This window comes from Dipteris shenzhenensis, chromosome 8 (assembly GCF_047967505.1).
Source record: "Dipteris shenzhenensis isolate YYH24624 ecotype China chromosome 8, Dip_SZ_1.0, whole genome shotgun sequence".
Taxonomy (NCBI): Eukaryota; Viridiplantae; Streptophyta; class Polypodiopsida; order Gleicheniales; family Dipteridaceae; genus Dipteris; species Dipteris shenzhenensis.
Genome location: NC_141603.1, coordinates 7,162,100 through 7,174,401, shown reverse-complemented (window position 1 = coordinate 7,174,401; position 12,302 = coordinate 7,162,100). Strand labels below are relative to the sequence as shown.

At 42.5% G+C, this 12,302-nt stretch overlaps 1 protein-coding gene across 3 annotated transcripts in view; it reads right to left on the bottom strand.

The window, feature by feature from the left end:
• Positions 1-12,302, bottom strand: part of LOC147899039 (uncharacterized) — a 62,297-nt gene that overhangs the window by 37,008 nt on the left and 12,987 nt on the right. For 2 of the 3 annotated variants that reach the window (XM_087378004.1, XM_087378003.1), the window contains exons 4-6: positions 12,033-12,272; positions 11,749-11,934; positions 11,428-11,563 (exon numbers count right to left, since the gene is read on the bottom strand). In XM_087378004.1, coding sequence (XP_087234130.1) covers positions 11,428-11,563; positions 11,749-11,934; positions 12,033-12,272 — 562 coding nt within the window. The remainder of the gene's footprint in view (positions 1-11,427; positions 11,564-11,748; positions 11,935-12,032; positions 12,273-12,302) is intronic. The other variant, XM_087378005.1, reaches the window with a different exon arrangement.

The following is a 12,302-nucleotide window of genomic DNA, read 5'->3' as shown; positions in this document are numbered from 1 at the left end:
TTCTGGAATTCAGGATAAAGGCAAAGCTCCAATGCTTTCAAATGGGAATGTTTCTTCACATTCACCTCCTACTATTCAACCCTCTACAAAAGGACAGAAACCTCCAACCGATGGATGGCAAAGTCAAGAAAAGTTATTTCTGCTAGAAGACTTCCACCCCCTCGTACTTGGAATGGTGCGGCTTCTAGTGGAAACACCCCAGAGGTCAATACAGGAATTGGGATCACATGGGCTGCAGTGACAGCTAGCACAACACTCTTCCCTGAAGAAGAGGTTCCTACTTTGCCGTCTACTCCTCAGGTGGATATTTCTTCTCAGGGGAGAAGCATTGACCCTGAGATACAAATGCAGGGTTGACATCATGAAATTTGCTGTTGTACATAGTTGTTATATTGCTATAAATATCTGTAAATATGACTGCTCATATCAAATGTTTTACACTCAATGTCCAGGGGATGTGTGACAGTAGGAAATGGAAAACAGAGTGGCTGTACATCAATAGATTTCAGCCTGACATAGTGGCATTACAAGAACATAACCAACATGTCTATGCAGGAAAGACAGGACACTACTGTGGCTATGACATTTTCTATGCTGGAGAGCACTCTTTCTCAGGGGTGGTCATTTTAATCAAACATGAGCTTCAACTAGTTATTGCTTTAAATGACAACAAAGGCAGATGGCTTGTTCTTCAATGCATTATTCGAGGAAAGGTGTTTGAATTTGCCTTTTCAATCCTCTAGAGAAAGAACTGCAATTTGGGATGCCATGCAACAATATCCATGGAGATATCATGCCTTTATATGTGGAGATTTCAATAATGCTCCTCAACAGGGTGACAATACCTCCAGACATACTCATATGTTAACCCCTGAAAGGCATGCATGGTCTAAATTACTGATGCATTTGGATTTGGTGGACCTTTGGAAGGAATTGCAGCCTTTGTCACCTGGATACACATTCCAACATAATGCTCTTTCTTCTTATCAGGCACGTCTGGATCAATGGTATAGTGTAGCTCCGCAACAAAATGGGGATTTTACATGCAAAATGTGGATTGACTATGCCTTTGTGCATTCCGATCATGCATCTCTATGGTTGTGGTTATCCTTTCATGATATGCCAGATGATAGATTGCCAGAAAGGCGACATCTGATCGTGAACAATAGCTACTTGCAACATGCTGCTTTCAAGGCCATGGTTACTGAAGCATCTCATTCTCTGTCTTCTCGCAGCCATATTCATATTGATGATGCCTGGGATTCTTTTGTTTCCAAAATGCAAGTTGTGATAAGAGGTTATGGCAAGTCTTACATGAAGACTCTGAGGGAAACTATTGCTCAGGCCAAACTTACTTGTCAGGATCTCACTGAACTCAGCCATCTTCGTTCGTTGTCCCTGCATGAGCAAACAACACTATGCCAGGCCAGACATTGTCTTCAACTCAATGATCACAGACAACTGGCTAAATTCATATGTTAACCCCTCAAAGGCATGCATGGTCTCAATTATTGATGCATCTTGATTTGGTTGATCTTTGGAAGGAATTGCAGCCTTTGTCACCTGGATACACCTTCCAACATAATGCCCTTTCTTCTTATCAGGCACGTCTGGATCGATGGTATAGTGTAGCTCCACAACAAAATGGTGATGTTACATGCAAAATGTGGATTGACTATGCCTTTGTGCATTCAGATCATGCACCTCTATGGTTGAGGTTATCCTTTTATGATATGCCAGATGATAGATTGCCACAAAGGCGACATCTGATCGTGAACAACAGCTATTTGCAGCATGCTGCTTTCAAGGCCATGGTTACTGAAGCATCTCATTCTCTGTCTTCTCACAGCCATATTGATATTAATAATGCATGGGATTCTTTTGTTTCCAAAATGCAAGTTGTGATTAAAGGTTATGGCAAGTCTTACATGAAGACTCTAAGGGAAACTATTGCTCAAGCCAAATTCACTTGTCAGGACCTCACCGAACTCAGTCATCTTCGTTCGTTGTCCCTGCATGAGCAAACAACACTATGCCAAGCTAGACATTGTCTTCAACTCAATGATCATAGGAAACTGGCTAAATGGGAGACTAGAGCAAGACAAAGAGCCTTTACAGATAAAGGCTGCTCTTCCAAAAAAAATTTCAAAAGCTTGCATCAGAGGAGATTAAAAACAGAAATTTGCAGGGTTCTTCTGCCTGATGGTTCATGGACGGTCACAGCTTGCTTCTGTTTGTGTGCATCATTTCTCTCAGCAGTTTGGTTCTGCAGTTCCTCCCTCTTAGCAGGTTCTGTCTACAAGAAATTTACTGTTACAGCATGTTTCTCCTATTATTTTCACTACTCAAGCTTTGGAATTGGAGGAACCTTTTACTGAGAGGGAATTGTCAGATGCAATCAAATCCTGTGGTAGATGGAAATCTCCAGGATGGGATGGTCTTACAGTTGAGTTTTTTCTAGAATATTGGCCTCTTTTGAAGCATACATTGCTGCATATGGTGAACGCTGCTTGGCAAAATCAGAAAATGCCAAACACATGGAAGAGAGGTCTTGTTAAACTCCTTCCAAAAAAGCAAATTTGTGAATCTTTGGCTGACTGGAGACCTATCACCCTTATGCCAGTCATTTACAAAGTTACTACCAAAATGATTGTCGACCGGCTAAAGGGGTTTTTACATGATGGGTTGCATCCTGCGCAATATGGTTTTGTTCCGCGTAGGCATATCACAGATAACATTGCTAATGCCTATGTTGGAATTGAATATGCCAAATACATGCAGCAGGATGTTTTATTATTGCAAGTTGATATTGCCAAAGCTTTTGATACTGTTAAGTGGGATTTTATTTCATCGACTATGCAGGCATTGGGATTTGGCACAAAAATGCAGCAAGTTATCACTTGGCTATATCAAGATAGTAAAGCTCCCTGCATACTTTCAGGGGATATTTCTACAACCTGGACTCTTGGTTGTTCTATTCGGCAAGGATGTCCCCTAAGTGCTTTACTTTTTGCCATAGCCACTCATCCAATGCTTCAATATCTAGACCACCTTTTGGACACTAGCCAGTTGCACGGCTTGGAGATTCCTGGCAGCCGTAGCATGATCGCTCAAGCATATGCTGATGATTCTTTCTTTACCCCAAAAAATACTCGGAGTGATCTGTCCATGATTATGCAGGCTCTTTCTACATATGGATTGGCTACTGGTCTTCGAGTCAATATTCAGAAATCAAAATTGTTGCCGTTGCATGCTCATGAATGGCATAGTCTTTTGTGGCCTGGGGAAATTGTTACCACTTCTCAATTGATTCGACATCTTGGCTTCCTCTAAGTTGGGGACTCACCCGTTCTCAACAAACTGATTGGGTGCTCACAAAGTTGAGGGCAAAACTTGAATATTGGAAGCTTGCAACTTGGCCATTACATGTTCGTTTGCAAATAACACAATCCATTTTGATAGCATACATACAATTTTATCTGCCTCTCATCATGTTCACTAAGGCAGATCTGGTTTCCTTTATGTCTGCTATCATGGAAATTTTCTGGTGTGCAAAAAATGGCAAGAAAAGTCTCAGATTACTCTCTATGCATCATCTCTGCTCTCCAAAGATGCACGGGGGTCTGAACATTCTCAATATTCACATGCATTTACTTGCTCACAGAGGAAAAATGATGTTGCAGTTTATGCAAGGAGATCAGCCGTGGGCTTTCATGATCCGCTCTCTCTTATTACATATTCATACTTCTGCCTTTGGGCATTGGCAGCCTACCCAGTGGGATTTCCTATTTGGCTCTATCCAAGGCAAGATCAAAGGCTGCCCTTTTGTCTCTCATCTGCTTCTTGATTGGAAACATATTTTATCCCACTTGGAATGGAATTTCTTTGTCGGGAAATTCTTTGAGGGCTGAGAATATTTATTGGTCTAAAGTATTCCACCCTCCTTTGGCCATACAAGAACCCAGACGTTCTTATTTTCTCTCTTTCAAAGGCATTTCTTCTGTGGCCGATGTACTTCAGGATGATGGCACTCTTTTATCCTTTTCTATGGCACTAGCAAATACGGTTTGGGAGCTCATTATCGTCCTTTATGGCATCGGATTTCAGCAATAAAAGTTCTTGCCGGTACCTCGTTTGGAACTTCAGAATAGGCTTGAGGATTGGATTTTACATTCTTCTTCCTCTTCAGCCCGTCCTTTGAAGCTCTCACATATCACAGTGTCATCTCTGTATAAAGTGTTATTATTTCCGCCTTGGATTTCTGACAGAGCAAATTCTGTTTGGCATATGGATCGCCCACTAAAGTGGTGGAGAAAGCGACTGCGTCTCCTTTGGCATTATAAAGTCCCTCTTTGGCAACAGCTTTTCCTTTGGCGAGTCCTACTTGGCATTTTTCCATCTGGCCAGTTACTTGCACTTAGACATATTGCTCCAGCTGTTTGCCACAGATGTCTACACTATGCTGAATCTGTGCTTCACATCTTCTGGCACTGTCCACACACTTGTGATTTCATCGCTCTCATCCAACAGAGGCTTCGAGCGAGATTTCCTACTGTTACTTTTGGCAGGTTTATCTGGTTGTTTGGTTTTCATCCAGCTAGATAGGGTTTTGACCTATTTTTTGTATGGGTACGCTACTGGGCACTGTGGACTCTATGGATGGACAGAAATCATAGAGTCTTTGGTGATCCCCTATTTTCATCTTTTGTTTTTTTCAAACGATCTCTGCAGCAATCATTCTATGATTGCGTTCAAACTCGTTTGATTGATCAGGATGTATATACAGCTTATACTGAGATTTTCAATTGAGTAGTAGTTACTCCACTTTCGAAGTAACTATGAATGCAATTATTTTACAGCAATAAAAGATTTCTTCCCACAAAAAAAAGTGTATCTGTGTGTGTGTGTGTACACACACACACATATATAAGAGACCAAGTATACTTCGAATGGAGTTGTGGACAAACATAAAGCCCGACTTGTGGCCAAAGGATATGCACATTGCCCAGGAATCGATTATGAAGATACTTTGCCCCCACCACACGGATGACTAACGGTCGCTTCCACAGGCATGGAATCAAAAGATTGATGCGTTCTTTCTTGGAAGGGATTTCGAAGGTCAAGAGCAAATCCAAAGCTACACATCTTCCGAGAGAAAGGTCTGGTACCCTCATTATCCTCTGTTGGCAATCTCAACTTGACCGGTAAGTTATGTGGCATAGATTGCCGAGACAAAGGCTACCCTATCAAAGGAGTTCGAGATGACAAATCTATGTTTCCTCCGTTTCTTCTTGAGCTTGGAGATCTAGCAGACAGAGGGATTTGACTGGTAAGTTATATGGCACACATTGCCGAGGCAAAGGCTACCCTATCGAAGGAGTTCGAGATGACAAATCTAGTTTCCTCCGTTTCTTCTTGAGCTTGGAGATTCGGCAGACTGAGAGGGAGTTCTTTGTCTCCCAACAGAGGTATGTTCATGAGCTGTTGGAAGCATTTAAGGTGGAGAACTGTAAGCCCATCTCCTCTCCGATGGATCCTAATACAAAGTTATCCCAACATGATCCCAGTGTTGGAGGTCAACATCTCCCGATGTCACCATAGAGAGAGAGGGCCTTTGTTGTGGGTGTGCCTGCCCAGAGAGAGGATAGATTAGGGTACAAAGAGAGGGCCTTGTTGTGGGTGTGCTCGCCCCCATGAGGATAGAGTAGGATAGAGAGGTCCTTCAGGGCCCACGTTTCAGTCCCATGTACAGGTGCACTGTTTCCAAGCACGGGACAGGCTCTCTGGGTTAGCCTATGTGCTGCATGGCAGCTCTTGGAGGTGTGTCCTCTGCTGCGCACTATGGAGGGCAGTGAGAAGGCCTTGTACCAGGCTGCTGAGTCGGCCTATGGGCAGAGGGGGCCAGCCCTTTATAGGGCTGTATGGAGCAGCAGGTGGTCGGCCACCTAGGGCTGCTGCTGGCCCAGTAGTCGGCCCTTGAGGCAGCCCTCTAGGGCTGAGTGACAGCCCTTATAGAGGGGCTGAGGAGGTCGGTCCCCTAGGAGGCTGAGTCAGTCTGTAGGGCAGTGAGTCAGCCAGCATGCTCCAGCCGACTGGAGGAGGGTGAGGGGCTATATATAGGCCCCCCCTCACTCCTTGTTTTCCATCTCATTGTGGAGCAGTGTTGAGCATCTATAGCAGAGGTTTTCCCCCAACAGTTAGCCGGGTTTTGGCCTGAGATCACTAGTTTCTCTCATCTTTCTCTCCTTTCTTGTTTGGTGTGTGACATTGGCTCTCTCTCCCTCTTCACTCCCGTTCATTTCCACTGCACTTCTCACCCAGAGAGCAAGTGGATGCAAACATTGTACAAGAAGCTGATTGGTTCCTTGATCTAGCTCCTCAACATAAGAGGGGATCTTAGTTTTCCAGTGGGGCTGTTGAGCTCCTTTAGAGTAGTTAGAAGCAACCCATTGTGGCCTTGTCTTCCAAATACCGGGCCGCGTGTTCAGCAACTTGTGAGGTGGTCTCTGGCTTCGAAGATTGCTAGGACAAATTGGGTTCCCATAGAGAGATCTGACATTCATCAAGTGCCACAACCAGAGTTGTATAGCAATTGCTTGGAGAAGTTGGGTTCCCACAAAGAGATATGACAGTCATCAAGCGCCACAACCAGAGTTGCATAGCAATTGCAAGCAATCCAGAGTTCACTGCTCGGACCAAGCACATTAAGATATAGTACCACTCTGTCCGTGAAAAGGTTGTTGATGGGGTTATCCATTGACCTTCTATTCAACGAAGGTCAACGCAGCACACTTGTCTACCAAGCCTACTCCACAACAGCTGCTTGGACAGCATTCCAACTCCCTTGAGTTGATCACACATCCAAAAGCTGAGCACATCTCCTGTATGTACAGTAGGGAGTGAGGGTTTCTTTGAGGGTGAGCCCGCCTAATGTGAAGTAGATGAGCAAGTTAGGAGGGTGCTGGACTAGTGCCCAGGGAAGGTATACAAATGGGACGAAGCATTCGCCATTTGTAAAATCAAGAATGATTAAGAATATCTGCGAGCCCACCCACATGTTTATTGAGGCAACGGAGAGATGGTGGATTAAACAACAAAGGGATGAAATAGCATCTACCACCTGGGAAGGGTTCAAGAGACAACTAAGAAAGCATTTCCTACCTATAACAAAGTATCCCGATCTTGGGATGAGTTCGTGAAAAAATTGTCAATGACTAAGTACACGAATACATTAAGGGAAATAGTTATGAAGATTTCTGAACCTCTTCCTCAGTCGGCGCAAGTAAAAGACTATAATTTTTTATTGACGACAGGATCAAGATGGAAGTTTGAGCTAAGAATGCAAACATGTTGGATGGAGAGTTTGAATGCTTAGGAGCAAAGTGGAAAAACAAGGAACATGCTTTGACAACTGTACAATGGTGTTATCAGGGAAGCTTTCTTCATGCATTTGCAAGTTGTTGGATCTCTTTTCCTCATTCTTCCCCCTGTTCTGGTCGAAGCCATTTTTTGATGGCTTGTTTGTTCTTGCATGCGTATGTTGAAAATTTTTAAAATTCACATTATGGAGCTACAGATATAACGCAGTGCACTGTGGCAGAATCTTGCTTCTGGAGCTTGTTTATCTTCCTTTGCTATTGTGATTTCTGGGAAGTTCTGCATGTGTTGTTTTCTGTATCTTTGTTTCCAGTAGCAAACAAAAGGTCAACGAGATGAAAAGCACAATAGCTATAGACCTGAACTAGGAAGATACTGCGCATCACCATCTAGCTAATGCATTTCTTTTCCTGATAGCTGGTCACATGTATCGAACAAATTGGGGCATCGAGCATAGTACGAAAGAGATTCTGGAAGCTCATAAAGGTTCCTTCATAGGTGAGGGTCACAAGGGTCTTTATGAGATCCTAACTACTTCACAGCATGTCAATTAGCTATTGATATTGCTACGTTGGGTTCCCTAATAATTGTAGTGGCCCATCATATGTATGCTATGCCTCCCCATCCATACCTAGCTACTGATTATGCTAGGCCCATCATATGTATGCTATGCCTCCCCATCCATACCTAACTACTGATTATGCTAGGCAACCATCCCTGTTTACAGATCACGTGTGGATCTATGGTTTCCTAGTGGTAGGTGCGGCTGCACACGTAGCTATTTTTCTGTTGAGCCTAGTGTGTTTGGGCAAGCAGGGGCTCAATATGAGTACCCGAAGAAAGCTCAGTACCATGTGATTGTGTGCATATGTTGCTAAATTAGTAAATAGTGTACCTGATAACATCTTATCTAAGCTCACAACAATAAGGGCAAGTAGCCAACCATGATGTCTCACTCAGTATCGACACACAATGTAATTAACTCAAGCTCGTGAAGATGTGAAACTGAAAACTAGTCCATCTAGCTATGCGTATACAGTCAAATTAGCAACTAGAAGTTCCACTAAAGTATGGAACAGACGATAATCCAGTTAGAGCTTTGTACATGAAGATATAGCCTTAGGAAAGGCATGGCATTCTAAGAAGAATCCATGCATTTATTCAAAAAACACATTTATTAGTCCAAGATGAACAATGTGCAATACGATCTGCGAGGCGAAAAGGATTTACCTCAAGGACTGTTGGTCTTCGTAAGTAAAGTTCGCAAAGCTCAAAAAGAATTTTTATTTCTTTTTATAGCTGTCAACTCTTTAGGTCAATCGAGGGTGTGTCAACTAGCACTGAGGCTATCCAAGATGGAAAAATGGCCAAGTTAGCTGATCAGGTTGCAGGAGAAGTTCTCTAATGCTTTTGGAGATGAGTTGCCTTACGGGTTATCTCTAGAGCAGAATGTTTAAACAAGATTGAACTTACTCCAAGGCCTCCCTACACATTAAGCAGTTTACTAAAGAAGCTAAGGTGCAAAGGCAATTGAAAGAATACCTCAAGCCAGAGCAGATTCAGCCCAGTTTCTCGCCTTTTGTTTTGCCAGTGAGATTGAGCAAGAAAAGATGATACCGTTAGTCTCTGTATAGAATACAGAAGAATGAACAATATCACTATTTAGCACACGTATCTGATGGCTCGGATTAGATGCATTACATTGAGCCATACTCTTCAACAAGATCTTAGGAGTGACTATCACCAGATCCGGCCTACAGCCGAGGAACTACAAAAGACAGCTTTCAGGAGCAGGTTTGGGCATTACAAATTTTAGGTAATGCCGGTTGGGCTTACCAATGCTTATAAATGACTATTACTACGCTATATATGTCGTTAACACTTAAGAAAAGTATTCAATACTTTGAAAAAAGCTAATCTATTTGTTAATATAAGAAAACTGGTGCTCTACATGGTTAAACTTGAATATCAAGAATTCGTTATTACACCTGACATGGTTGAAATGGATCCAAAGAAAGTGGTCACGATATTAGTGTGGCCAATTCCTCAAAATGTGATTGTGTGGCAGTCATTCTTGGGATTTGTCTAGTTTTATGGAAGGCATATGACAAGGATATTCTGAGATAGTGTTGCCTTTGACTGAGCTGACCTCAGATAAAGTTTCTTTTATGTAGGGACACAAGTGCATTGTGGTAGGAGTTGTTCTTCTTCAAAAGGGAAGAGGAGCTACAAACATCAAGCAAGGTGCTGGGTAAAACTACAATCAAAAGTGATTGATATACTGAAATCTATAGGTAGCCAAGATGCTCTCACTCACCCCTGCGTTGCCTAGAATCAGGCTTCAGTGGGATAGGATGGAGTATGCCAATGCCCAGACCCAAGTTGTCGAAGCCTAGGAAGAGACCTAGTCGGCAATCTCCTCCAAGGATTCTATGAACATCGAAGGGCCATTAGGAGCTGTTACATGTCCCTTGCCAACCCATCCGCACAACTCAGGAGTAAAGAAGTCACACCAACCTTCGCCCACCATTTTGGGGACATACGTTGTGCTCCACTCTATTTGGCCTTCTCAGAGATCTTTTACTCTTAAGGCTATGCCTTTACCTCTTTGCCAAGGGTGAATATGTCTCATCATCTCATCTTCAACAGGAGACACAAAGCAGATATCCACTAGTGGCAACCCATCATAATTTTTAATGTAGCTTGGAAGATCTTAGCCAAGGTCTTCAGTTTTAGCCTCCAAATGCTTCTTCTAGACCTGATTCACCACACATCCAAGAACACGGCATATTAGAAAACATCTTCACAAGTTCACCTTCTAGCAGACCGTGGACTGGGTGCAGCAACAGCCTTGCCATTCTCATTTTAGACTTTGAAATGGCTTTTGATAGAGTGGATAAGGGTTCCATCAGTAGCGCTAATCCCTTGCTGACATAGCCAATTTTTTCCCTTTATTACATTTCTTGATGATGCTTGTAGAAGTATTTTCTATCCCATGGGCCATAGCCTTATTATTTAATTATGAAATGTTAATTTCAAAGATAGAATGAACCATGCTTAAAGTTCTTTTACAATTGCTGATCTGTATGGCTTTCTCGATTTTCTAGAGGGTTTTCTTGTTTTCTTTTTCTTTCTTCTTTTTTTTTTGGGGGGGGGGGGGGGGAGGGGGAGGTTGTTGGGGGACGGAGCAAGTTCTTTTACAAAGCATCATTAATGAAATCTTATGATTCTTTTCTGCTTGTAAAATGTGCACACTATCAAAAGCATCGTAGGCACGTGTATGATCTATATTTAGGCATGGCATCAATGGGACATATCCGCCTCCTTGTACAAAACTCTTAGCTTAGCTTTGCTTCTGCATGCCTGGCAAAACCTTGGGCATATTGCTATCTGCTGCAAGGCTGAAGAAATTTCTGTCATTTATTTGGACAGTGCCTTTGACACCTCAAAAGACTTGCATACACGTCATTGGGTTGTAGAGAGTTCTAGAGATTGAGAGTACTTTGAAAAACCCATAGTGTACTTATGTGGCTGCTATCATGGCAGCTCTGAGAACAGTCACCTGGCTCGTTCCAGTCTATTGGATGTCCTCAAAAGGCTCCATCATTACTCTTTCATTCCTTGAATTAGCTAACAATTGAGAAACCCAGTTATCCACCTGTTGTTGTTCATAATAAAATTTGATTCTACAATTGAAGGAATTTGTGATCACACACTCCAATCAACATGAAATCATGCTCTCAAATTAAGGTTCTTGTGTTTGCATCACTCCCATGAGATGCCAGTGTGTTATCATGGATATATTATTTCTTATGGCTGCCAAAGGTTAAGGAAGGGCACAATGATTCAGCAGAGACTGTCAGCTAAGTGTCAGCAGTTATTCTATGCAAACCTGGGAGATGCATGCCTCAAAGAAATTCATGAAAAATCCTTTTCTTATTGATGTTTGACAGATAAATATGTTCAGCTGTAAATTTGGACAAAATAAAATATGGTGTACAAGAAAATTTCAGCAATTTGCAATCTTTAGCGTCCACAAGAGTGTAGTACCTCAAATAACTGTGACCTCGAATCTTAAATGTTGAAGGGCTGACTACAGACCAGCACCCTTCACTAGATTTGCCTGCAGGACAGAAGGGAATCTGGGATCCAGCAACAGGCCGCTCTACAAAGCTGTTTGACATAACTATGTAGACACACAAAACAATACAAAAGTGGATGACCCGTTAAAAAAGAGCTGCACCATCCATACAGAAGAGACGTTTAGTACAACAAAAACAAAATTCAGCACATAAATACAACCTTCCTATTTTCAATTCAGATAGATACTTTGGTCATAACAAGTGCAAAGGGAAAGGCCGAAGAGCATACAAGGATCAAGGTTCTCAGGGAAATCATTCAAACGCCGCTTGAAAGAAAACCGAAGCAGGTTGTTTTTCATCTTTTGTCCACCGGGGCTAGCAGGTGATTTTCTGTCATTGAAGCTGACCGATGGAAGTACTCGAGGTAAACAAGATTTTTGAGAAGACTTTTCCTGCTGATCACCTGCTATATGCGCTTTGAGAAGGAATTTCAGAAGTATATTTAGATATATTTCAGAAGTTGTTTAAAACTTACATTGTTCAATCCTCAAGATGAGAATACAAACTGGTTACCTTTATCAGCAGTGACATGCTGCTCTACTCTTCCTGACTGTGAATCGTCTAGAGGTGATGTGTACACAAGCTTTTCTGCCAATTTCTTCGGGCTAGCTGGCCCACTTTGCTGTTCAGAAGTCAGAATAACCTCTGGCTGCAAGTTTTGCATTCTCTCTTTTAGTACTGCAAATGTGGGCCGTGGAGTTCCTTCAGTGCTGCCAGGGTGACTAAGGCTGTTGCCCATAGCAGGTAAAGAATCTGCGAGTATCAAATGCCAGAAAACAAATT